A 25,627-nucleotide genomic window follows, 5' to 3' on the forward strand; every position below is an offset into this window, starting at 1 on the left:
ACTTAGGAAGATGAGTTTAGACAGCCACAGGTCAAGGAAGGGTAATTAGGATAATGGTGGAAGGATCAGCCAGCATTTTACCAGTAGCCTGGAAGAGCTTGGCTTCAGCCTAGAAAGACATAAGCTGAGAGGAACTAGGATTGTTTGCCGGAAGTATATGGCAGAAAAAAACCCCAGGCAAACCACAGTTATTTAAGCTAAAGGATGGTTTTAGAAGGCGGCATGGGGCAGGAATATGGACTCCATCTGGCAGGCAGGTGATTTCTCACCCTATTTGGTGCTTCCATGGGCATGGTGCCTTGAGCGTTTGCTAGTTTTGGCAACCCCAAGGTCAAGTGTTGGAAGTGTCTCCCCCCAGAGCACATTTATGGGGAGCTTGCTTTTAAATTATTTCTTTGAAAAGAAAGAACAAAGCTTCTAGGGAGAAGTACTTAAAAAGGGAACTTAATGCATAGGCAGCCCTGTCTTCTTTAAGGATTTACTGCTGCTCTTGGTGGGTGTGTGGATGCGCCAGACGTCTTCCAACACCTCTGAGTAGGTGCCAGTCTGTCAGATTAGCTCATCTAAAATAAACCTTTCTCCCACTCCCTGCCTGCTATCAGCCCTTTGAGAGAGAATTGCCTTTTAAAATGTACTGGGGTGTTCACTGGGCTTTTATTCTGTGGTTTTAAGCTAGTTTTGAAATTAGCAGAGAGGAGGTGAAAAATGTTGGACACTTCTAACACTGTCATTTAATGATCTCATCCCTTTGAGCCTGTTTGCGGAGAGATGGCTTATCTTGAGCTGTTCTCTCCTTTTCTTGCCTGTTTTCCAGGAGAATGTCTCCTATTGTGTTAAGCCAATAACCCTTTTTAATAGGTCAGTGTAGAGTATTAATGAGCTTTTACACTGTGGTTATAAATGTCACACATGTTTCTAAGAGTAGGAGTGGGCAATAGAAAATATTGCCTGGATTTGTTCTCTTCTTTTCAACAGCGTGAAACAGTTGATCTTCTGATTAAAAAAAGGGCTTTTAATCAGAGACTTTTAGCCTTTGCTATTTAAAATGCAATCCCAAGGACCAAGCATTGTGGTGCTTGCCTTCATAAACACCCACTTTAGGAAAGGTAAACAAACACGAATTTGCTGTGAAATAGGTGTATCTGTAAGGAGAGAATTTTGCAGGACAAATCTGCAAGTGAAAGTTGGGAGTTTTTATTTGTCTTGTGAACCCACAGTATGTTCGCTTGGCTGTGATGAACCTCTGCTTGCAGCACAGCAGTTTTTTCACCTCCTCAAAAGGCAGCAGAATTAGTGCTGACAGAGGTATAAGTGTGGCAGGCTTGGCTTATACCAGGAGTGGCCGATATGATTGACTTGGTGTAATGTGTCCAAGTCTCCATATGGGTGGCAGGTCTAAGAAAACTTATTGCACAGCCCAGAAAACAGCATAGTGGGAAAGGGACGCCGTGGTTCATAGAAGGGAGTGAGTGGCAGCTCTCCAAGGCTCCCACTCCTGCCTCCTTGCCAGTCTGAATTGCAGAGCTCCCCAGTAATGTCATCCTTCAGAGTTTCTACTGTTTAATTTCCTCCAGCAGCAACCATTCCAGCACAGCGTTGCTGCTGGCAAGGCGAGGTAGCCCTGGTGCTGTCACTTCCATTTTGTTTTCAGCCACAGTTACCTTTGTAAACACAGGGCTGAACATCTGCAGTTTTGCTTTATCAAATGGTCCTATAATGCTGCAGACAAAGAAAAGGGAAGCTGAGGGCGTTTGAAAGTAGCTTAATAAATTAGTATTAGTATTGTAATTTGCTCACTCTTTACTTTTGGCTGCGTAGCAAAAATTACTTGGAAGACCTATTAATTTTATCATAAGAATGATGATGCTGTATACAGAAAAATATCTGGCCATATGCTTATATCTTTATTTTAAAGGACAAAGATTAATGAAATGTAATTTCCAGGGAAAAAAAATTTATTATTATACATTATGCTTTCAAAGAAAATGGAGAGTAGATGGATTTAAAGCACTAATGTTCCCATTTGCACTATGGCTGTGTATATAATACATGCTTTTGAGAGATCAGGGTAAGTGTCATGTAAAGTCTATTCTTGAATGGCAGAGTAAATATCACAAATTCTGTATTAAACAGACAATCTGATGTGGACTTGCATGGATTTCAGTATTGTATAGCTGACTTCATATCTGGTTAGTACATTTTACATTCCTCTGGCATACTGTGCTGATTTCTTCTATTGCTGCTACAGCTGAGCCAAAAAGCTGATTAGAAGAACATTTAAAAATCATTAGTAAAGGAAGAATATTACAAAAAGGCCTTATAAAGCACATTTCTTAAAAAGACTGTTCTGGACACAGAATATGTTCAGTTTTTTACAATAAAGTTGGAACGTGGAAGTTGATCACTATGGTTGGAGGAGTGGGCCAAAGTGGTGCTTGTTTTCCTTTTCCTGCTAGTTTTCTTCTAATATGAAATAGCTGCAGTTATCACTGTCGCCTTTTCCTATATAGGAAATACTGGTTTTTTTTCTAGGCAGGTATAATGATTACTCCTGCAAAACTGTTGATGTAACAACAAATACCCCCAGCACTTCGCAGTGTTCAAGGAACCTGCATCATCAGCATTTAATCATATTCCACAGGTATTAAGTAATGAGTGGTTTTTTTACCATTAGAGAAATAGTCAGATCTGGGTCAGGTCCCAGAAGAATGAGAGTGTAAAGGTCTTGCACAACTTCCTAGTTGCCCGCGTATGAATCGGCCGCTTCCCTGTTGTGCTTTAGTGGTTCAGGGAAACACTAGCAGTTTTTCATGGGCTCTCTGAGTCCTGTGCTGAGGTTGCTCATCTGTGGGCTCACAGTGCTGCTGTCCTCCTTTGAAAGAGAGAGATGCTTCAGGCTGGCATGTGGCATCTTGGGATTGATGACAGAGCTGCTTTTAGATGTCTGTCCTGCACCTGAACAGGTGACCCCCCCCAATAAATTTCTTCTGTTTACTCAGGTCACTGGGATGCATAATGCCCTAAAGTAACCCTGGTGCTCCTGTTAATTTTTCTGTTAATGGACCCAAAAGAAAAAAATAAATCAGGTCTTGCAGAAGGCAGGTTTTCTATCTTGGAAGTATTTGAAAATGGCTGTGGGAGCTCAGGACCACTCCTGGCCTCCCTGTTCTTGTTGCCATTGAGCCTGTACAGCATTCTTTTAATAAAGCACTAACCTGCTCAGCCAAGTGGTAAATGTCATAGAGACATCTTCATGTTTGTTTGGGTTTTTTTTCCTGTGTGAGGTGGAGTAAACGTCAGTAAATCCCTCATCTGATCATGGAGAATAAATTTGTTGTTGCTTTTGGGCATACTTATTCCATATCCTCTTACTTACTTGTTTTCAGGACATAAGTGACACTCATTTGCACTCGTACAGTTCCTCTATCTTGATTACCGAGCAGGCTGGATGATGTGGAGATTAGCAATGACATTTTGAAAGACCAAACCCCTGCCAGTGTCTTTAAAATTCGCTACTTTTCCTTCCTTGCATGATCAAGCCCTGGGGGGAGATGTCAGAGGCAGCTTCCTACAAATGTGAAAGCACTAGAAAACATGATCCCTAGCTTGTTTGACAGATGAAAGTTTATCCCAATGTTTGTTTTTTGCAAAGGAAGCAGCATTGACTGTTGACGAGACCTAGCAGAGGTAACAGCACCTGCTGGAGCTCCTTCTCAGCAGGGAAAAAATTTTTTCCCCCTCCACAGCAGCATTTTAGCTGGTTGTGAGACATGTGAACAGATGCCTTGGCAGGTCTCCAGCACCCATTGACACCTAGCATGGCTTATTTCCCTATCCTCAGGAATTCTGCTTCATTCCCAGGAAGGCTCAAGCATGTTCTAGATGGGTTCATCAGCTGATGGTGGTGCACCCAAGCGTACCCACACATGAGCTGCTTCTGATTTAAGACATTTTCCTATTTAATATTCTTAAGCACCAGTTTGTGGCAGCACTGTAGAGATTTCCATGAATGACTATGGGAGACTTCACTCGTCACTCACAGATTGACTTGAAAACCTTAGAAGAAGGTCAGTGGTGTGGAGATTTGACCTAATAACTTCCTAGAGCTACTGAGCAAAACAGATTAAGAAACTTTTTGAAGAGCTAGGTTTATTTTCTTTTCCTGAAGTATTGCCACAGAAATTTTCGCATCAGTCAATTGCTGCAAAAATTTTGCATAATCCAAACCAGGCTTTTGTTAATACTTCACCAGTGTCCTTTCAACCCGCTGAATGCGTTTTAATTGATTTGGCGGGATTATACTGAAGGATAAAGTTAGTCTTTATTAGCACAAAGGAGAACAGTAGGTAATTTAAAATTTTTTAAAAATTTTATTTAAATAAACCAGCAGTATCTAATGTAGCAGTGAGTGCTTTCAGTAGTGTTAGGTATTCTGTGGAGGAAAACTAAAATACCTGTCAGAAATATGCTGATGATGGCAGCCTGCCTGGAGCTGAATTCATTGTAATAAAACCTCCCGGACTGGAATCGGTGCCGTTCATGCTCCTCGCCTCCTGAGCTGTTTTTGCAGTGCGTAAACCCACAGCCAGCAGCCGTCAGGCTGTGCAGGAGGCACCGCTGGGCTGCGGGGCTCCTGTCCTTTGCAGGAGGTGTCAGTCGGGCCATGGCAACGGGGGCAGGAGCCTGGAGGAGCTCAAAGAGTGGGATTAGAGGAGTTTACATCCTTTGACTGTGTGCCGGATCACTGGATTGAAATCACTTTGATAGGTGCTTTTGAGGATTTTGCAGGGTTGGTTGTTTTTTGATTTGTTTGGGGGTTTATTTGAAGTCCCTGGGACTGGGTTGCTTTGCTCTCTAGTTTTCCAGCAGCACCAGCATTGAGTTTAAAATGGATATTAAGACAATCCAGCTTATACTGACTGTACCAGTGGGGTGCTTCTTCATGGGACATAGGATATCACCTTCAAATCCATATCAAAGACAGACATTCTCTCCCCCTCCCTTCCCAAAGTGGTGTTGGTTGCTTTGGGAACAAGATGTGTTTCTTGCATGAGCAGCTCCATAGGTCCTTTTGTCAAAACAACTGAGTTTGTGAAAGTTTGGGGTTTTTTTTTCCTTTCAGTAAAACAAAGAAAATCTCCCTGCAGCGTACAATAGCACCCTTTTCCCCCTAATTAGCATCTTGGTCTGATGTTTCTGACCTTTCCCTCTCCCATCCCTAAGACCCTAAAAAAATTTTGACAGACCACTTTTTGCACTGTTAGTATGTAATTGTTGGGGTCCCTCCCCCCTGGCGTGGGGTCCTGGGAGAGGGGCCCTGGTGGGAGGCACGGGGTTTCCCTGGCCCTGCTCAGCCTCATTCCCCATTGGTTGTTTTGTGTTCCCCTGCGTGGGAAGGACCCACGCAGTTCCTCGGCAGAGCCCCGGCCATGCGGCTGGAGAAATAAACATCTCTGAAACACCTATCAAGAATCAGTCCATATATATTTCTTTTCCACAGGCCTCCTTGTCTGATACGTGTGTTACAGTATCCGTGCTGTAACATGTAATGACTAAAATGATGTAAGTGTTAAAGAAATAAGTTGATAACACAGGGAAAATGGGAAGGTGTTGATGAACTGTACTGCACAAGCTGCCATTTACTTCTGTGCAGAACATGTATTGAGAAACACTGGGGAGGGCCTTACTAAACATGTGCTCATCATAGCATTGGGTATGAGTTCATATAAACAAAAAGATATGCTATTTGGGGTTTTTTTTGTTTGTTTTTTTGGTTTTTTTTAAAAGAATAGTGTAGGATAGTAATAGATTTCAGAGTTTGGGACAAAATGTTTTGGGCAAAACACAGAAATTTAGGACAATTTTTTTTTTTTTTTTGACAAAACCAGTCCCTGTTAGTTTTGTTCAGGGGTATTTCGCTATTTTTAATGCCTCTGTCTGTACCCAGGGAACGATGTGATCAGTGCAGCTCTGCCCCTAGGCCAGCAGATCATGAAAGACCTGAGCATTTCCTGAGACAGATAAGTTATGACAAACCAAGTAGTTATTCTTTTTTTCAGCATAATTCAATTCTCAGAAGTAGAAATGTGATTTTGTGGTGTTGCACCTCTCCTCCAAAATTCTCTTTAATTGATCTTGTTTATTTGGACTTCTTAAATTTTTATATGGAACAGGGGAAAGCAACAGTAGTAAGAGGAACTTCTTAGGAATATATTATTATCTTGTTCCCCCCACCCTTAACATCATGTATTTGTAAGTTCAGGGAATAGTGGAGATTTCCAGGGAAAATATTTTGTGATGTGCCTACCCTGGATTTAAGTGCAAACTCTGTAAAGAGGGTTCAGCACAATTCCACTATGTATCAACAAGTACCACTAGCAATGAAGAGGTTTTTACATGCATAGCAGTCCTGTTTACCAAACAAACTCTCTCAATGAGCTTTATTTAATTAACAAAGGAAAACAAAAGAAAAAGAAGAAAGAATAGAAGAGCTTAGAGATGGTGGTTGTCCTGCTGGTGCTCAACCTTTTTGACCCTTCAAGGTACTTACAAATTTTCCTATAGTCAAAAGCACCAAGGTGCATAACTGGGAGAGGTGAGGGTCTGTCTGAGACAGCCGTGGTTGAGCTGGTGAGGCCCTACGTGCAGTTCCATCCTTGCCTTTTTTCCCTTATCCAAGGAAATTGCATGAGGTCAGCAGTTTAGTTCCCCCAGTGATAGTCTCCTGACTGCTTACTTCATTTGGCTGCAAAGTGCTGAATTTTAGCAACCAGAAAAACTCTCAAGACCTGGAAGTACTGTGGTGTTTTTTCTTAATTTTTATTTTAGTATGCTGTATGTCATTTCTGTATCAGGGAGAAATGAAACGGTTTTTAGTGGATGAAGTAGGTTACATGCCATTAAGGAGTTCTTAAGGTAAAATAATTGCTTTAAAGACATTAGGCAGAGGTTCCGTGTTATCAGCTAATGCTCTAAAATTGTATTTACTCAGTGGGTTAGCACTTCCCTGTATATGGCTTTCCTTCTGTTAATGAGCTCATGTTCCTCATGGGCAGTAATTTATTCCATCAGGCTTTGGAAATAAGTGTCTTAGTGTTTCTTGAGAAGATTATTGAGACCAGGTAAACAAACAAAATACCACAGATTCTGTACCTATCCACACTTTTACAGTGTTGCTCAAACTGTGTAGAAAATGAAAATAGTTTTGAGTTTCTAAATTATTTGCTATTAGAGGAGTGCAATGCAAATAACTTGTTTCCATTAAACGTAGCTTTAACAGGGGGTGAGCATATTATACACACAATCAGGAAGTGTGTAGGGTTTATGCAGGCTTGTTTGGGATGCAATTCTGGAATAAGGGTTAAAACATCATTTCTTAAATCCTCTGCTTTGTCAGCAGCATTCCTTGGTAGAAGAGTTTACCTTTTTTAAAACTGTTACTTCTGTACTTCCTTGTTGAATCCATGGAAAAACAATGCTTAAGGAAGCCAAATTAACTCCACTTTACACACACAAACCGGTAGCTGAAGATGATGTGTAAGGTAAGGAGGCTTTCTCTTACGCCTGTTCAAGCTGCTGATGTTTGGTCTAGTAATTTAGGAAATTTTGTTAATACAGCAGGCTCAGAGGTGAACAAAGGCTTCGATTTGCTGTGGCCTCCTGTGTGTAACCTGGCCTGAAAGACTCTGCTTCTAAGCCATGCCTGCATATGTAAATACAGCTCCTCGTGTGCATCTCAAAAAGTCCCCAGTTTTGATCTCACAGTAGTGAAAATTGATTTCATTACCCTTTTGCAATCCTTGCAATAAAAGCAAGGCTTCAAGTTAAAACCCTGGAAAGCATTATTGTGAAGTGAGAGGGGAAAGCAGAGTTTGTGGGGACATCTTTTATCCCACCAGCACCTGCTGTGTCTGAGGGCATTAACTTAAAATTATCAACCAGTTGACTTTTGTATCCCATGAGAAAATGGAAAGATCTGCAGTAAAATTATTTATTGTTCTTAATTACAAAAAAAAAAAAGCACAAGAAAAAAAATTAAACAAAACCAATTCCCACATCCACAAAAAACATCTGTTTTAATGTGGAAAGCCAGTTTCCTAAGTTGGCATTTATCAGGGACTAAGGCCACTGGAGGAAAGTGGTATTACATAAATCGGATGTGCAGTTCTGAGCTAAATAAATTTTTTAATATTTTGCATAAATTAGGGAAATTAAATTATGCATAATGTGCATAATTTCATCCTTTTGTAAATGATGTTCCCACAGTTAGTGATTAAAGAACATGGTGCAGCCCCTCGAGTTTGAACAATTAGACCTTCCACATCTCTGTCTATAGATAGATATTCCTTAAGCTCAGCAAGGGGATGGGAGCGTGCGCTAGTACTTGGCTATGATCTGCTCCCTCTTTTTGATGACTTAAGAGGGCTGTTCAGGACAGAGCATCAGCCTGTATGAACACAATCAACCAGCTTGAACAAGTCAGATTATTTAATTAGCCCTATTAAGACCCTTCTATTTTTATAACTTATTTATGAGTGTTCTTGCTAAGCTTAGAAGGTCCAGCTTCAGGTATCAAAAAGATGTTTTCAACTCATGTTGTTAATCTTGAGGGGTTCTATACTGTGACTCCATTACATTTTCATCCCAAGCAAACAAAAAAAGGCTCTGAGAAGAAGTTGGGGAATTCATGTCTGCAGTCCCAACCTGCAGGTTTCAGGCATAGGGCATTTATAATGTCCATGCATGAGGGACACTTGCTTCGTTGCCAAAATGTGTATTGTATGCCTTTGCCTTAGACCATAAAAAACCCAGAGAATATTTATTTCTTTTAACAGCCATTTCGAAGTGTCTTGGTTTCTCCCCAGGGGAGAAATGCTCCTCAGCCATTGTTTAAAGACTACCATGCTGTGAGTATTTTACTTGATGTCCAGTGCTGAGAAAACAAGGTGATGCTTGTTTTGAGCATCTGCTTTGCCACTGTTTTACTGAGATCCATGTTCTACTTTTATCTATGTTTTTTGAGAGGAGCAGGAAATTATTTGATGAAATAACTATTAAATCAAGCTTCATGTTTCCAAAAAACAAAACCTTTTAAAGCAATTCTGTCCAGAATTTAATACCTTGTCATGGTTGTACTTCCAGAGTGTTTGAAAGGGCTCTAATTTCATCACAAGGGTGGGACTCTTGTCCACTACCCCAAAGTTAAATTCATTAGCAAAGAAGAAAAAAAAAAAAAAAAAAAAAAAAAAGTAAAATTCTGATGTCTGAATTCAGTCAATGAGCTTTTTCTTTCTGATGGAACCACTTTGGGGTAGTTTGGAAGATGAAACTCCTATGGTATGGAGTAACTTTATGCTTTGGAAAAAAAAGAAATCACTGATGGTTAAGGGCTGGCTTGTGGCTTGAAGCTCTGGCAGTTCTGGTATCAGTAAAGAAACAATTAAACAACGATCAGTCCCAAGGTGATGCTGAAACAATATATGGATTTGGAAGTAAGGTTAAGGTGTTTTGAAAGTGGAGGGTACCCGTGTGAATTATGGTTCTGCCTGAAACTATCTCAAACAAATGTGGTTTGGATAAATCCAGGCAGATAGCATCTGCCAGCTCACTTCTGAAGATCTTATCCCACTTCAGCTGCAGGTGAATGTGCAAAATTTCATCCTCTTAGTAGGGAAGTCTGTATATGTGTTTTAGTGCATGAGGTCGTCAGTAAATTATTTTAATAGCAAATAAACCTTTATTACTTTTGCTCTTGCTTTATTGCATTTGCTGCTCTACATTCAATATGTACAGCATTGGCATAAGATAGCTTGCATGCTCACTAGTGCATTAGCAGGAGAGATGGAAACTGTGTTCCAAGACGATAATACTTTGAATTTGGTACTGTTAAAGCCAGAAGAAAAAAACAAGACAAAAACCCCAACAGTTGTTGCACATCAGGCTCTGGTAGAAGGCTAGGAAATAACAGCTTATAAATGAAGCAAGTTTCTCACAGAATCATAGAACATGCTGAGTTCAAAGGGACCCATCAGGATCATTGAGTCCAGCTCCTGGCCCCTAGTGCTGGAAGGTGCCAAGGTGAGACAAAATTAATATGGTTTCCAAAGTACCAGGCTGTTTTTGGACACAGCTTTCAGGTTAAAACAGAACTGTGAGCAATTCAAGATAGCAATATAAATTTAAAAAGGGACAATGATAAAAAATGTAAAAGATACTTAGCATAGTATTAGAATATGGAGGGTACTGATCAAGTGAACCCTGCACATAGGTTTAGGCAACACTGAAAAAATCCCACCCCTTGCTCCACAATTAAATATTGAACAGTACACAGAAATAACATGGAATTCAAAAACTGAGATAAATTTAATGTGGATTAATGTTATTTTGATAAATGTGTTGAGTAAACCGCCTACTGTAGTAATCCTCTTTGCCTGCATATATACCTGTCTAACAGAAGGGATTTATGATGGTGCTGGGGAGCACTGCATGCAGCAACTGCAGCACGATGATAAGTAGCAGAGTCTTGAAGAGATGGGCCTGACATGGAGAGGAACAGCAATGTGTATAAACAGCCAAAGGAAAAACCACCCAGTTTAGTTTGAAAGCAATCTTACACTCGCCATATTAATTTTAACATTATGTGTGTGGAGTAAAAGTTGCTGTAGAACCCGAGGAAGGTCTTGTACGCTCCAGTGTACTACTTTTTGCATTGACATCATGTGTGGTAAGAGGACACCAGCTCTCCTGCCAGCCTGACCTGGTTCCCTATGGAGGACAGAGCCTTGTCCAGGTTTTCACTCCTGCTGGTGGAAGGTGAAGTAGGAACAACTGGCTGATTTACTGAAGTTGCTTTGGATTTGCACCCTACTGCCTCACAGACAAGAATGTCACACGAAAAGTCATTTTACTTAAGACTGTCATACAACTGTATCTTCAAATGCCAACTTTTCTATATCCTTATGACCTTGCATGGCATCCCTGGAGATGGTACATACCATTACCAGGTACTTCTGGCTCTGGTTGTGTCAGAAGGCAACGTACTCACTGAGTGTTGTTTTACCTTTTTCACAACATAAATTTGGAGACAACTGAGAGAGAGGTTTTTACATAAATAGCTTGAAAAGCCAACAAAACCTATTTAATTTTGTTATTGGAGAACTGCTGGCAAAGGACTAGGCTCTCTTGCCAGTGACCCAGCCATTAAATGGGCTCAGGTATCAGGGATCCCGCTGTGCGAGTGTAGACACAGAACAGGTCCGTCAGTCCCTCTGTGGCGTTTTCCTTTCCCGCTCACTGCTTGGGAAGCTTTTTGCACATCAACATAACGGGGCTCCACATGCTCAGTCTTGGCTTTCTTGCCCTTCCCTAGATTGGCACCTGATGGGACAACAGAGCAAAAGAGTCTTGTCTGGTGCATTACACTGAGCTGAGCACACTGTTGTTTAGCGATACACTCCCCTTTCCATGGGCACAATCAATGCTCCATGCCAAGAAGACATGGTTTGTGTCAGGTGAGTAAGGAAGCAGCACAAGTGCTGCTCCTCCACTGCTCAGGAAACTGCAGGAGACATTTTTGAAAGTGAGGTGTCAACAACTCCACGGTACAGGGAGTTTGGAGAGGAACTTCCCTGGGCACATCTGGAAAATGAGGATGAAAAAAATGTGTGTTACTGGAAATTTTGGGTCTGCACAGTTAGATGGATCCCTGGTAGGAAATTAATTTGTAGGCTGACTGCTGAACCCATCAGTCAGTGTTTGTCACTCTTTCTTCTTTTCATCTCCCATTCTTTACTACTCTTAGGGAAACAGGCCAAGCACCACTGACATTCTCATAGAATTGAACTGCATTTGTTATACATTCCTTCTTGTCTGAGATACTGTCTGAAATATTAAATATTTTTCATTTGCTGTTTCTTTTAAAAAAACCTGTATTTTATAGGGTTGTAACTCCATGCCTTCCCTCCCTTTCATTGTTTACACTGTTCACTGTTGTGAAAACTTTTTTTCCAAGTAGTTAATAATGAAGAAAACCTGCAAGTGTAATAGTCAACCTGAACACAGAGAGGTGAAGCTCATGACCTGAAAAGTAGTAGCTTCCGAGTGGGTTTCTTATCAGTGCACTGCAGAGATGCAGCATAATTTTGAAGTAGTTTTTCAACTTCATTAATGAATAAGACCAGTATTTTTCATAGTTAAGTTATGTATGAAAAAGTGGGTATTTTATTATTTCCTTTTTTCTTAGTTTTTAAAAGCTTGATACATGTAGCGTTGGATCAAGGCACACACAAAACTGGCCAAAGGGCGTACAAAGCACTTTGGTTTTTAGTTGAAGAAACAGAATGATTATTGCAACAAAGAGTGGCTTGGGGTTTAAACATGAAATAGCTCATAGTTCAGCAGGAAGGCAGAAAGAAACATGTTACCTTACAGATTTACCAAGGAATTTCTGGATAACTGTGACAGTAATGGGCAGTATTCCTGACTGTAACAGCAGTATTCTGAACACAGACTTGTATATGCATTGGAATAGCTGCATTCCCCATTTGTCTGCTCATCTTTGGGACTACAGTTTTTGAGACCTTGCTTTTATTGCCTTGGGTTTTGTCTGCACTCTTTTCTTGTGAAACTTTTCAGCCCTTTTTCTTTTCAAAGCAGTTTCAAAGTGTTGTCTCTGTCTTCCTGCCCTTGTCTCCCAAATGCCTGTGAGCATCCATCAGTATTTTCTCTGTAATATACAGACCAATGGTTCTGATAACCAAAAATCTATTCCTAAACTGTATCTACCCCCTTGGTTTGTAGAGTTTACCACTTTTTTTTTTTTTTTAAATTCCTTGTTAAACACTTGTCAAAAGCTTCAATCTCATGCATGTCATCAATTTGATTATTCTCTTTTAAATTGGATTTCACCGCTATTGAATTGATATATCCAGACAGCTGATATTGCCCATTACTACACACATTTTTGTTTATTGAATATTGTTGTGGTTTACAGATTTAATAGACCCAACACTGAAAGTTCTGTGAGTTTTTGTAACCACTTTTTTTGATCTTCCTGATTTGCCATGTTTAACATTGTTTTATTGATACCAAAGTGAAAAATGGCCTGTGCTTACACTTACAAGGATCTCAGATGAATGTTCTGACTGCTCAACACGGCAAGAAAATTCACTTTCACAGTCAACAAGTCATCTTACTCAGTTGAACACAAAAGTTAAATGGTCTGTAACTTCAATATTAGCAAGGAAAATACAGTACAAATTACTAAAAAATACTAAAATATAGAATTGTGGTCAGGTATCCCCACTACATTAATCGCAGCAGTAGCCTGAAATTTGAAACTTTTAATAAAAAGTTCTTAAATATAAATTATATGGCAAATGTACAGTACATTGCTTTGTCAGTCTTTTAATCCAGTGTTTTGCAGAAGAACAGCAACTTTTAAGTCAGTCTTTTCTTGTTTTCTTTAAAAAACAAAGCAAACCCAAAAAAACCAACAAAACCCAAACCAGTCTTTCATGTCCCTCAGTATCATGAGTGTGAATGATCTGAATCTGGAATACCACTGTCTCTATAGCTCCTGTTACTACTGCTTTCACTGTGGCTGTTCTTGTACAGATTCATGCCGTTAGGTGGGAAAATGGTGTGTATTACAAATTCCTCCTTGGACACTTGGTCACTGGTTATTGGTATCATCTGGAAAGAAGTCTCCCTGATTTCCAGGATGGAGTTATCCTTCTTAGTTCCTGCTTCAGCATAGTCGTCTTTTCTCCGGCGTCCCTTGCTGTAGGTGCAGTTCCGGGAGAACAGGGACCCGTTTCTATGGACATACCAGCAGACCAGGGCCAGCAGCCCTATGGCCACCAATGCCACCGCGCCGCCAATGATGGCGGCCAAGGGCAAGCTGGAGTTTTTGTAAGGTTCTTTCTCCTGCTCCCGATTGAGGGTGGTGGTAGGGTTGTACATCTTAAGAGGTGCAGTCTCAGTCTCGATGCATTCGGGTGTTTCATCGGAGAGATAGATGTTGCTGGTTTCCATGGGAACCATGCACACACGGTATGGTGACTCTGGTTCGAGAGCCGTGAGCAAATAGTCGTTTCTGTCGCCTGTAACTATTGTTTCAGTTATAGATCCAAAGGCAGGGCTGTGACCCATCTTGAGCCAACTCAGTCTCAAAGCAGTCATTGGTAGTGCAACTTTCCAGGAGATGTGAATAGTTTCCGTGCTTACAGATTTCACAAATATTGTAATGATTTTGCGTACTGGGCTTGCTGTGGTTCTGTAGTTTTTATTTAGGTTGGGAGTCTTGATGTCTGGTTGTTTGGTCACAGAAATGGGCCAGTGTCCCTGGGCTGGGTATAATGTGTTTGGTACTGCAGTAGTGATTTGGATGGTGCTTATCACGCCATCGTCCTTACAGTCAAACAAGTCTGCGCTGAGGTCTTTGATAGCCATCCCACGTACTTTTTCTGGTGCCTGACACATCAGTCCACGTACATTCACTTTTAAAGGCAATGACTGTAACCAGTCGCGTACCCATTTCATTTTGCACCCGCAGTGCCAAGGGTTGTTGCGAAGAAAAAGTTGAGTGATGTTGTCCAGATCATCAAAGACACCCTGAGGTAAATTGCTAAGATTGTTATTGGACATATCTAGTCGATACAACTGCCGTAAGTACGAGAAAGCATTGGGTGGCACACGGTTGATGTGGTTTTCTTGGAGATAAAGCTTTCTTAGGTTTGTTCCTGGCAAATTCACTGGTGCAGCTGTGAGTGAATTGCGGACCAATGACAATTCTGTAAGATTGACTAGATTCATGAAGACTTTGTCCCCTAATCCATGATTATTTAGAAGATTTCCATCTAAAACAAGGCGTTTTAGATTTGTAAGGTCTTGAAGGGACAGCTCAGAAATTGTGGAAATACGATTATCATCCAGGCGTAGTTCTTCTATGGTTTTAGGCAAACCCCAGGGAATGGTGCTAAGGTGATTTCGAGAGAGAAAAAGAAGTCTGAGATAGATGTTGTCCCGGAAAGCTCCATCCTCTATGCTAACGGCAGAAACAGAATTATCATCCAAATGCAGTTCTTCCAGATAAGGAATTTTTGAAAGTGAATCATAAGTAATGGTCCTTATATTATTCTCCTGCAAATGCAGTTCCTTAATGTACTTAGGGAGGTTAGTGGGGAATTCATCTAGGCTGTTGCGGTATAAATATATTCTTTCAACCCTAAGCAAGTTCTTCAGTTCTGAAGGAATCCCAGCATTATTTATTTGATTGTTCTGAAGGAAGAGGGTAGTTGCATCCTCTGGGATTCCTGTAGGAATAGACGTCAAATCGCGATCATTACAATATATGAAACCCACATCACAGCGACAAACTGAAGGGCATGGCTTGGCACTAACAGAACAAGGTGCCATGTCAAGTAACAGCCCTATTTTAGTCCAAACTAGGAAGATGCTCCAGGTAACACTAATCATGGTCAGGAATGATGAGATTTGTATACAGTTCTGATCTTCAACAATCTAAAAAAACCAAACAAACAAAATTATCCAGATCATCAGTGAAGAAACCGCAATAAAAAATCAACTTTAACATTAGAGAAGACATCTGAAATACACATTAAACCAAAATTCAAGGGCATAGATGCACTTCACTTTGTTTTCCTTACACCTGTAATTCTACTACTTTTACTAATTCAATTAACTAATAGGTTATTCTGCATAGTGATTGAAAATAATATAATCAAGTATGTCTGATCTGTGAATTGTTTTGCTTAAGCAACAAGACTCTAAGGATTCCTTCACATTTCACGCGTACCGATAATCTTTGTTCACAGATACCAGATAAGTACAGAAATGAAGTCACACCAGAGTTCAAGTAAATCATTCTATATCTGAAAGATAAGAAGTAATTCCTAAGCCAGCTAACTTCCCCAGGAGCCCTTAAGTGAACTATAAAACCCTAACCAAACCTGCAAGTCTAGTGGTAGCTATTTCGGAAGTTCAGAAAAAGCCCTGAAGGCAAAGCATAAAATGCAGACAAAAGAGTGAGGGCCAGTGAAGACTTTTTCCCAAGTCTTTCCAAGTGCTCAACTTCACAGTGTGTAACTTATAAACACTGTGGACTACTTTGCTTGGTTTTCAAGCTTAAGTGGGTGTTCAGAAAGGTGAATGTTACAACTGGCAGGTAACTGGTAGAGCTATTGCTGTCTAGTTCACTGGATGAAACATTTCATTACATCCTTAATTTCATGTTTAAATATTTGTCATTCTCAAAAGTCGTCTTACTAAGTAGCACACCTATAAGAGTCTATTCGGCAGCTTTAACCACATTTTCCCATCTTATTAGTAGCATAGTATAAATTAACTCTTGAGACTGAGATTGTACTTTGCATTGGTAGTGTGTTTGTACACCGAGCTCAGATAATTAGCATTTTTATAGCTTTTAAGACAACATAATTCAATTACCATTGTAATTAGGGTTGTGAGAACTCCTGCAAGATGACCTATGCATTAAGCGGTGTCATGACCTTTTCTCTTACGGGTTCATATATTAATTGAACTTTATTCTCAGAGGCATGGAAAGGAAAATAAACTAATTATTGATCCTACCGTATTTAAAGGTATGAGTAAATTCTGTGCTCGAGGATATCCAGTAAAGGAATGTCTTTCTGCCCAGTCACTCTTACGGTTTACTCCATGAAGCAGTTTTTTCTTGATGGCGTTTACTCAGATGGTCCTTGGTGGTGGTGTGTGTTTCCTGACTCCTTGCACAATACTCAATGAGCATTCCAACCAAGATTTATCATGGTACATAAGCACACCAGGCCCCGGTGTAGAAAAGCTTCAGCTTCCCTCTATTTTTGTCCTCATGTAAAGTCTGTGAATGAAGAGCCTCTTTTGTTTGGTTTAATGCCTTTAGCAGGAATTACTTTCTTTGTAACTCTTGCAAACTCTTCTGTGCAGCGTAGTAGTCGGAGGAGGGAACTTCAGCACCGCGTGATAGAAACCATTCATTATGCTGAGGCTCGAAGGACTGCAGCCTCTTCAGGAGGTCAGGAAAAGGATGCTTTTTCCTATCCAGAATTATCCAAGTATGACCTTTGTACAGTAGCTACATCCTGATACATCCACACCTCTTTGAGAGAACCATTTTCCGACTCTCACTTTTTAACACTTCTTCCCAATTTGTAATGCAGGAAAGAATTCCTCCTGTGCTGCAAGAATTCAAGTTACTCTACCATAGAAACATCAGGCAATTCAGATGGTTTTCTTCATTATAAAAAACCCCCACAAAAAAAAATATTTCCTTCCCAGAAAACTCCCCTTTGAAAGCTTTCCTCGAACTCTTAATGTCCTGCAAAAGTAAAAACAAAAAAATTGGAATTAATAACAACTGGTGCACACTAGTTTTAAGAGTTGCATCCCCTGTACACATCAGTAGCACACCTTGTTTCCCCAAAGCATTGGTATTTCAGCAAAACACACAGAGCTCTTTCAGAAAATGTTTTGCTGTGTAGTTTCATGTTACTGCAGATTTGCTGGAACTGTATTTTCCCCCATTTCAGTAGAAAAATAAAGGCAGAGAGTAACAAAATATTTGTAAATTACGTTTTTCACCTGATGTCAAATGCCAGTGTTACCTCCTTGGAAAGGGCCAAAATGGTTGCTTGTCTTGTGTTCCTGGTAAATAGAGATAGATGATCCTCTCCTTGGTTTTAAGTGTAAGGGGAGCTAATTACTGTTCGCTAGTTACTGGGTGAAAAGGGAAGCATTTTTGCCAAAATACTGTGTGAATATTTCCCATTTGCAGCATGCTGATTCTGAGCTTGGGACTAGCCAGGCATCTCTGTCAGCTCTTTGGCAATACATAGGTGGGTTTAGTGTGTAAAATTCAAAAAATAAAAATATTATTTCTTTCATTTGTATTTCTTACAGAACTCTAATTATTTTTTAAACAGCATTCTTAACTGGGGCTACTTCGTATCATTACATAAAGTATCCAGTGAGATACCAAGTCCATGCTCCCTGTGAGCTTTTAGGTAGCATGTCTGAAATGGAAGTGGTTAAATTTGAAATTAAACAAATCCTTAATGTTTACTTGCTTTTCCCTTTTGTGACTTCACGTTTGTCCAAGGGACGAAGCACAATCCTCGGAACCAAAATGCTTGGCAGGAACAGCGTGCTGAGTAATGCCTGCTTAGCTGCCTTCCTGGGAGCAAAACTAGAACAGCTTCTGGTCCTCCATAAAATACTTGACCTAAACACAAATGCTCTCTGGTTTAAAACTATCTTTTGCAATTTGTAGCAGGTCTGTTATGAAACAGACCAGTCATACTCCTTAGCAACACAGAATATGCAGTGATACCAAGTTATTTAAATAGATACAAATTCTGCTGCACCTTTTCATAGAAAAATGTTAACCATTAAAAAAAACCCCCGAAGCCTCCCCCCCCCACTTGAGAGATGATGTGACTGTCCAGTGAGGGACTGAAAATCTTTTCTCTCCTGCTGCTGCTTTCGTGCTCCTCTGAGCTTTGTTTTCAGCACCTTGTTCTCAGCAGTTGTCCAATGAAAATAAGAACTCAAAATGAGAGACCCCCACTGTGGCTTAAGTAAGTATTTTTATGTATGCTTTATTTAAGGCAAAAACTCAATCTGTGTGGCCACATTTTAGAATAGAAGGGAATGCATGTTTATTGGTAACTTATGTAATTTGGTTAAATTATATAATCATTATGAAATAGAACAAAAAAGCTCTGTATTCTTCCAGTATCTAGCTTTCTTGCTCTGTATTACTCAAGCGTTTGGGGAAAGAAGCCTAGGCCCTATTCCTAAAACTTCAAAATAAACAACAGCTTAATAGCTGTAGAAAAAAAGTGGTATCTCTTAGGAACTAATGTGAAGTTGTGATAGAGGGTATTTTCTGGAAGGGTATGGTAAAATAGGAATATAAATTCCTTTAATAGGCCTTTGAAGGCTACAATAACTTTTAAGTACTTAAAATCATAAATTTTCTTTAGAACTCTGAGCTGTAAAAAACTTGTTAATATTAAGCAAAACGTTGGCTCTAGTATGCATACATTACATAGATCCATGCACACACAGAAAGTAAGTTCATTTGTTTTACCTTTCTAGCATATAAACTGTTTCCTCTGTGCTTCATTTGATAGTCATCTCTTCATTTATTGCCACTATTATAATAGCAGCAATGTGTAGGATTAAAATGAAAGCACTAAAGCTCATTAAGTTCCTGGAATTTTTTTTATCCCTTCTCTCAAAATTACATGAAAACAAGAGCAAGAAAAAGAAAAGGTCTCTTTGGAGAAGACGACACTGTTTCAAAAATGTGGATTAAGACTATACCCCCCACTCCCTTTTCTAAACTTAGAATAGTTTTCTTCAGGTCTTGATTGTTCGATATCTCGCACTTCCCTTTTATATCTCAAGCCATAGCTGAAAACAATGTTTTTGCATATCAAAGGCTCCAGTGATCTGTCTACAGAGAAGAAGGGAATCCTGCTGCCATGCTCCAACTTTCCTCTTCTTGAGCTGTCTCTAAATATTCCCTGACACCAAGTCATTATAGCTGATCCGGCAGGATGAAAAGAAAAGTGACCCCCACTGGTACAGACACTGTGTCCAGGTTTCTGCAACATCAGACTGGGAGGCTTCATGGACACATGGTTTTGAAAGAAGCCATTATTTTTAAACAGACCAAAGATTTTAGAAAGTCTGTGCTAAAATTAATTTTTAAATGCAAAAATCACTCTTTGTTTTTTGGTAACAAAAGTAACATTGAAAATATTGAACAGCAGCCTTTTTGCTCTTTATTCTGAGTTGATGTTTTCCTGAACTTTGCTGAACCACATGGTTAAATTAGTTTTCCTAGGACTGTGTAAGCAAGTGAATTACCAGAGACAGCAAGAACGTGTGGGCCTCGCATGTGGACTTATCACTGTGGTACAGCTAAGGGGACATCTCATTTTAAAGTGCTCAATGTAAGCTGAGCTATAGGAAAAAAAAAGTACCTAAGAAGAACATTGTATTTACTCTAAAGTATGGAGTCCAGCTGCACTCACTCTACTGTAGGCAGGCAATGGCTTAACAAAATAAATAGTTATGGTATACTTGAAAAGTTGGGATTTTTTTCTAAAAACAGCATGAAAGATTTCTTTCCAAGCTGTGATAAAATGTGAACAAAATCAAGACCTGCCTCACTTGAGGTCATACAATGCTTATTTGAATTTCTAATCTACCTCTGTGTTCTCCAGCAGGAACTCTGGTAGTTCAGTGGCTTCTTTCTTACCATCAGAGTAACAGAGGAAAGGGAAACTACTAGGTATTTTTAGGTTATAAATGACTAAACTATCATTCAAAGCCACCACTAGAATATACATACTTGGTAAGCCAATTTGCTTAACCAGTGTACTTCTCTTCCAGAATTAGCTCTGTATTTGTTTAGAATCTGAAACATATCAGAAACACAAAATGTGCTTATTTTTTAAAATACTTGTGAAGTCCATCTACTGCTTATAATGTCAGTTGTGCTTACAAAGGTCATGCTGCAGCTTAAATAGCTTCACCAACTTTTTTTTTTTTTTTTTAAGAAGTTCCACAGTGCTAATCTAGACTTAAAACAATGTCCACACTTTGTTTTCTTTAAGTGTATTACTCAGGGTTAGTTCATAGTGACAGCAAAATGCTTTCTAAGCACCCTGTCTAGGAGCTGCAATTTCCATGATCATCATATTTCAGGAAGGTGCCCCAGTCTTTTGTTTGGTGCTAGGCAAGCAGAAGGTTCTCTAGCGGTCTTTCTCCAAGGGGTAAAAAAATGCAAAGGAATTTGTTAAAGTGAGAGTGAGCCCTTCAGTCAGGCTGCATCACTGCATGTTGGTGAAATTTTTTTTTGTTGTTTCTTGTTTTTTTTGGAGGTTTCATTTACTTGCACAAAACTCGCTCCCACTTCTTGTGCAGCAGGAATAATACTGCTTCTGTCTTATTAAGTCTAACTCAAGTGTCTTAAAAAATGGAAATTTTTATGTGATCTGCCCTCAAATGCACATAAATCTGACTTAAAAATGAATTCTCAGTAAAAGCTTGACTCCACACCTAAGATCAGCCAAACCAGTATTTGCTGTAGAGGATGGAAATGAACTCTGAGTGGTTCTCTTCTGAAGTTTACTTCTAAAATCTTTCCTAGTTTTGAAGATGCTGGGTTGAAAAGACACAGACTATTACTCTATTCCTTCTCCCTCTCTTGTTTTGACTACTCTGCTGCAGGAAAGGTTGCACGTTAAGAAAACACTTTGAGGGGGAGTCTTTTGCAATGGATTTTTGTTTTGTTTTGTAGTGCTCTTTGAGTTTAGCCAATTATGGCTTCTAGGTTTTCTTTTGAGAGCTGCTGTTGAGGTAATTTGTCTGGGCATTAAATAAAAGAATAGAGAACAAATGCTGCCATTGTTTCAAGGGAAAAAAATCTATTTTCCCCCTCTTGACATGTTTAAGTAGAATTATACCTGATAGGGAGTTTCTGGCACAAAACTCCAGACATGTAAAAACATTACTTAAACACTAGATCAAATTTCAGTAGTTTTGTTTCTTTCCTTTTTAAAGCAGTTGTTTGCTCATCTCCTGATTACTAAATTTGCTCCTCAAAAAATTATAAAGAATGTGAAGCTGTAAGAATGTTTGGATTCTTACAGGTCATGAAAGGCAAAGGAGAGTTAGTGATGCCATAAGATGTGTACTGAACACTTTTCAAGATTCCTGCCCTGAGTGGTATTTGGCTGCTTATTAAAAATAAATGTAAGCAATCACATATTAATTCTTCTGTGCATTCCTATGCTTTGAAGTGATTAAGGAAAAAAACTTAAGAGCTAACTAGCCATTAGCATCCATGCCATCCAAGGAGACAAAGATGGCCATCTCCCAACTGAAGCCACTTCAAATAACTGCAACTGCAAAGTTCGCAAACTCCAGCAATTGCTTTGATTAGTCACCATTGCCTTACACAGTATCTGACAACTTTTAGCTACTAGTAACAGAGGGAAAAAAACCAAACCAAAACAAACACCAAAAACCCCAACCCAGAAACTCATCTTTATTTTGTTCTTGCTGTAAAATGTATCCACTTTATTTCTGGAGATCAAAGCTCGATGTGAGTTTACTACAGAGTTTTTTGCCCACTGGGGGGTAGTACATGCTACAGAACCTGTGCTTTTAAGAGCCACAAGTCAGATGTTTTTTGCTGCTGTCCAGTTTTCCCTGCTTTAATTACAACAGAGTCTCCTGTTGAGAAAAACAGAGACAGCCTGCAAAGGAGGGAGTTAAAAAAAATGAAATAAATCACTCTTTCAGAGAGTTTACAGAATTTCCCATGCTGATTACTTTCAGTATTTATCTGGTTGTTCTCCAGTTAAAATGGTATAAGGGTACAAAAAAAAAAAAAAAAAAGAAGAGGAAAGAGAATTAGCATTTTAAATATATGCCAAGGACTGTCACTGTTTCTGGTATACAGAAGGAGCACAGAAGACAGGAAAAAATACAGCTTTTAGAAGTGATTAAAAGGGATGGAAAAAAAAAAAGCTTGATAGCAGCATGAAGTAGAAGGATTAGAATAACCTCAGTATATTTTAAGATAATTGGCTTTCTGTAAACCCAGGTATACATTCTGTTTATGAAATATATGAAACCCTATCTTAAACAGGGCAGTATTGTATGGTTTTGGAATAAATTAAAGGAAACTTGAAGGTGGGTTTTCTTTTGAGGGAGGGAAGGGCACTGAAACCTCTTTAAGTATGACCTAATGTGTGGCATATATTGACAAGGAAAACATAGACTGATCTTTCTTTATACACTTGAATTGACTAATGCATTTTTCAGTCTAATTCAAGGAAATCTTCATTAAGATGCCATATCCCCAGGCAATAGATGATGAGCATAACTGATGTTTCCATCTTTTTGGACAGTAAATTTTAGACAAGGAAATTGGGGTCAGGATAAGGAACTGCTTTTTAAAAGTCTGAACATTTTCAGCCTCCTTGTATGAATGATTTACATGGAAATGCAAAATGTGAATCTTCTTGTTTCAAAGAGGCAAAGACAAATACATTCAGCTGACGTGCAGGAGTAAGATTTAATTGTAAAATAAATTCTGCGTTTTGGTGTGAATCTGCTGTAGAAGATACTCCACTGTACTCTTAGTAAGTGAGAAGAATTGATCCCTTGCAGAAGGGAAGCGACTTGCCTTCAGCCCAAATTAATGACCCATCGGTAACAGCATTCCATGTATTAGTTAATTACCTACACTCGTCCTCGCGTTTGCAACACTCCTCGCAACTTTGCCTTGATGTGCCAGGGTTGAGCTCAAACCCTTCTGCGGTCAGAGAGATTAAAATTGAGGCGACCTCAAAGAGCAAGACTGAGCCAGAAAGGCAGCTGTCTGTGCAAGAGCTGAGCTTTTATTCACCAAGGGGATGAGCTTGGAAACTAAGCAGGAATAAAAAAAAACCAAACCAACCAACCAACCCCAAAATCAGAAAGCTGTGCCTGGTGCTGTGAGCTATGGGCAGATGCTGGGAAGCAGGACCGCTGCGTTGGGAAATGCAGGAATACTCGGGTTTTGCCTGATCAACTAAGTTGCAGCTCCTAACTGCGTATGAAGAAAACGGTTAAAACAAAAGATTCTGGCACATCCAGCAGTCGTGAAACGATTTGGGGGTCAGAATCATGCAGAGATAAGGTGTACAACGAAGTACGTGATGCACTACTTATTTGCAAGCCATCTATAAATGAATAAGCTGCGCCTGTATGAGGGCAGACTTATCACTTAAATACACCGAAAACAGCTGAAAAGTTGATTAGAACTAGGCGAGGACCTATGAAATGGCAGGAGGATTATGAGCCAGCTCTTCCTCCCAAAGAAAGTGGGGCGTCAGGGCGGGAATTTGGGCCTGTTGCATTCTTTCCGTGCAACCATTTTGTTGCCCATCTTCTCGCCCGCAGACTTTGTGGTGCGGGGGGCAGCGCTGCGCAGGGGCGCGAACGCATCGCCTCGGCTTTTTTTTTTTTTTTTTTAATAGATGCCGCAAGAAGGGATGGAGGGAGGGGGAAGTTTCCCAACGGTGGGAGCGATGCGGGGTACGGGCAGGAGCACCCCCCACCATCCGCGTTAAAACGCGCGGCCGGGGTCCCAGCGCCGCGGGGCGCGGGCGCTGCTCTGCGGGTCCCCCCGCGCTGCTCTCCGCCCCCGCGCACGGCGGGTTTGCGCTGGCTCCTTCTCCTGGGGCCGGGGCAGCGCAGGCACCGCACGCCTAGCTCGGGGAGCCCCTGGGTGCGCTTCAAATGTGCGGGCTAAGCCCTCTGCGCTCCTGCGCGCCCCGCCGGGAGGGCGGGCGGGCGCTCCCCGCCGCAGCGCCGTGCCCGCACCCCGGCGCTGGGAAGCGGGTGGTGGTGTGGGGAACGCGCCCAAACTTCCCTCCACATCCTCCTCCTCCCCTGCACCCCCCGACCCGCGCAAGTCCCGCGGAGGAGAAAAAGCGCTTATCCCGCGCTTACCTGCGGAAAGGCCCGGGAAGGGGCGGTCCCGGCGGCGTCGGCGGGGCCGGGAACGGAGCGCGGTGCGGAGCGCGGTGCGGAGCGGGCGCTGCGCTGTCGCGGGGCGGCCGCGGACGGAGCTCGGCGCGCGCCCCTCAAGTCGCGGCGGCAGCGGCGGAGCCGCGGGGGCGGGGCCGGACGTCACGGGGGGCGGGGCCGGGGCCGGGGCGTGGTGCGGGGCCGCCGCTAGGGGGCGCAGCAGGCGCCGCCACGGCCCCGTCACGCGGGGGGCGGTGGGCGAACGTGGCGGCTCTGCCTCGCACGGGGGGCTTTTAAATTATCTCTTTACCCTTTTTTTTCTGTGGCAGAGAAGCGGTGGTGCCGCTGGTGGCCATTCCGGGAGCGGGGTGGCTCCCGTTCATCCCCCGGTTCTTCCCCTAGTGCCCGGTTTTGGGCTGGGCAGGTGATTCCGGCTCCCCAGTTTTGGGTCCAAGGACCAGGGCAGGCCGCGAGTTTCACGAAGGCGCTTAAAAAAAACCTATTTAAAACACAAAAAAATTTATAAATTTCCTCAGTCTCAGTCGCCACATGGCTGTGAGCGCCGTCACTCCCCTGGCATCTCTCTGGCTTTGGCACTTCGTGTAAGGCATTGTAGGCTATGGCAGCTTTGGAAGATTTGAGGTTTTCCCGGGGTGATTCCTTTTGGAATCATCAATGGATACTGTTCCACTCGGGACGGCGCTCACCTTACCTTATCATGCCCAGCAGGACTGAGATTGAGGGGGATTGTGTCCTGGCCAGGCTGCAGTCCTTAGGGATTTTTCCTGAAGTTTCTGCTCTTCAAACGCAACCAAAAATTTATAGCAGTTAAAGGGCAAACTAGAAAACATCTTCCCCGGGTGTTTTTTCATAAAACCCAGTTTCCTTTAACCATAGCTTGCAAGCACACATGTAGCATTGTTTTCGGTAGATGTGGTTGATGTTTCCATTGTTTTGGTTTTTTAAAAATTTTCCATCAAACGGGTTTTATTTTGCCAGCAGACAGCTGAGCATCCTATTCTCTTCATTAGCCATGCACAAGTCATCCTGG

General features: G+C 41.1%; 2 protein-coding genes across 6 annotated transcripts in view; one reads left to right on the plus strand and one right to left on the minus strand.

Moving 5' to 3' along the window:
• MACROD2 (mono-ADP ribosylhydrolase 2) overlaps positions 1-25,627 on the plus strand; it is an 893,899-nt gene that overhangs the window by 86,608 nt on the left and 781,664 nt on the right. The window lies entirely within an intron of this gene.
• Positions 12,192-24,650, minus strand: FLRT3 (fibronectin leucine rich transmembrane protein 3). Its single transcript, XM_039569263.1, has 3 exons — positions 24,559-24,650; positions 16,612-17,356; positions 12,192-15,522 (listed from the first exon to the last, which is right to left on the minus strand). The coding sequence occupies exon 3, from the start codon at positions 15,475-15,477 to the stop codon at positions 13,528-13,530; it is 1,950 nt and encodes a 649-aa protein (XP_039425197.1). The 5' UTR covers positions 15,478-15,522; positions 16,612-17,356; positions 24,559-24,650; the 3' UTR covers positions 12,192-13,527.

The sequence above is a fragment of the Corvus cornix genome, chromosome 3, assembly GCF_000738735.6.
Source record: "Corvus cornix cornix isolate S_Up_H32 chromosome 3, ASM73873v5, whole genome shotgun sequence".
Lineage (NCBI taxonomy): Eukaryota > Metazoa > Chordata > Aves > Passeriformes > Corvidae > Corvus > Corvus cornix.

Excerpts from the sequence above, each read along its gene's own strand:
- FLRT3 (XM_039569263.1), bottom strand. The coding sequence starts at position 15,477 with ATGATTAGTGTTACCTGGAGCATCTTCCTAGTTTGGACTAAAATAGGG.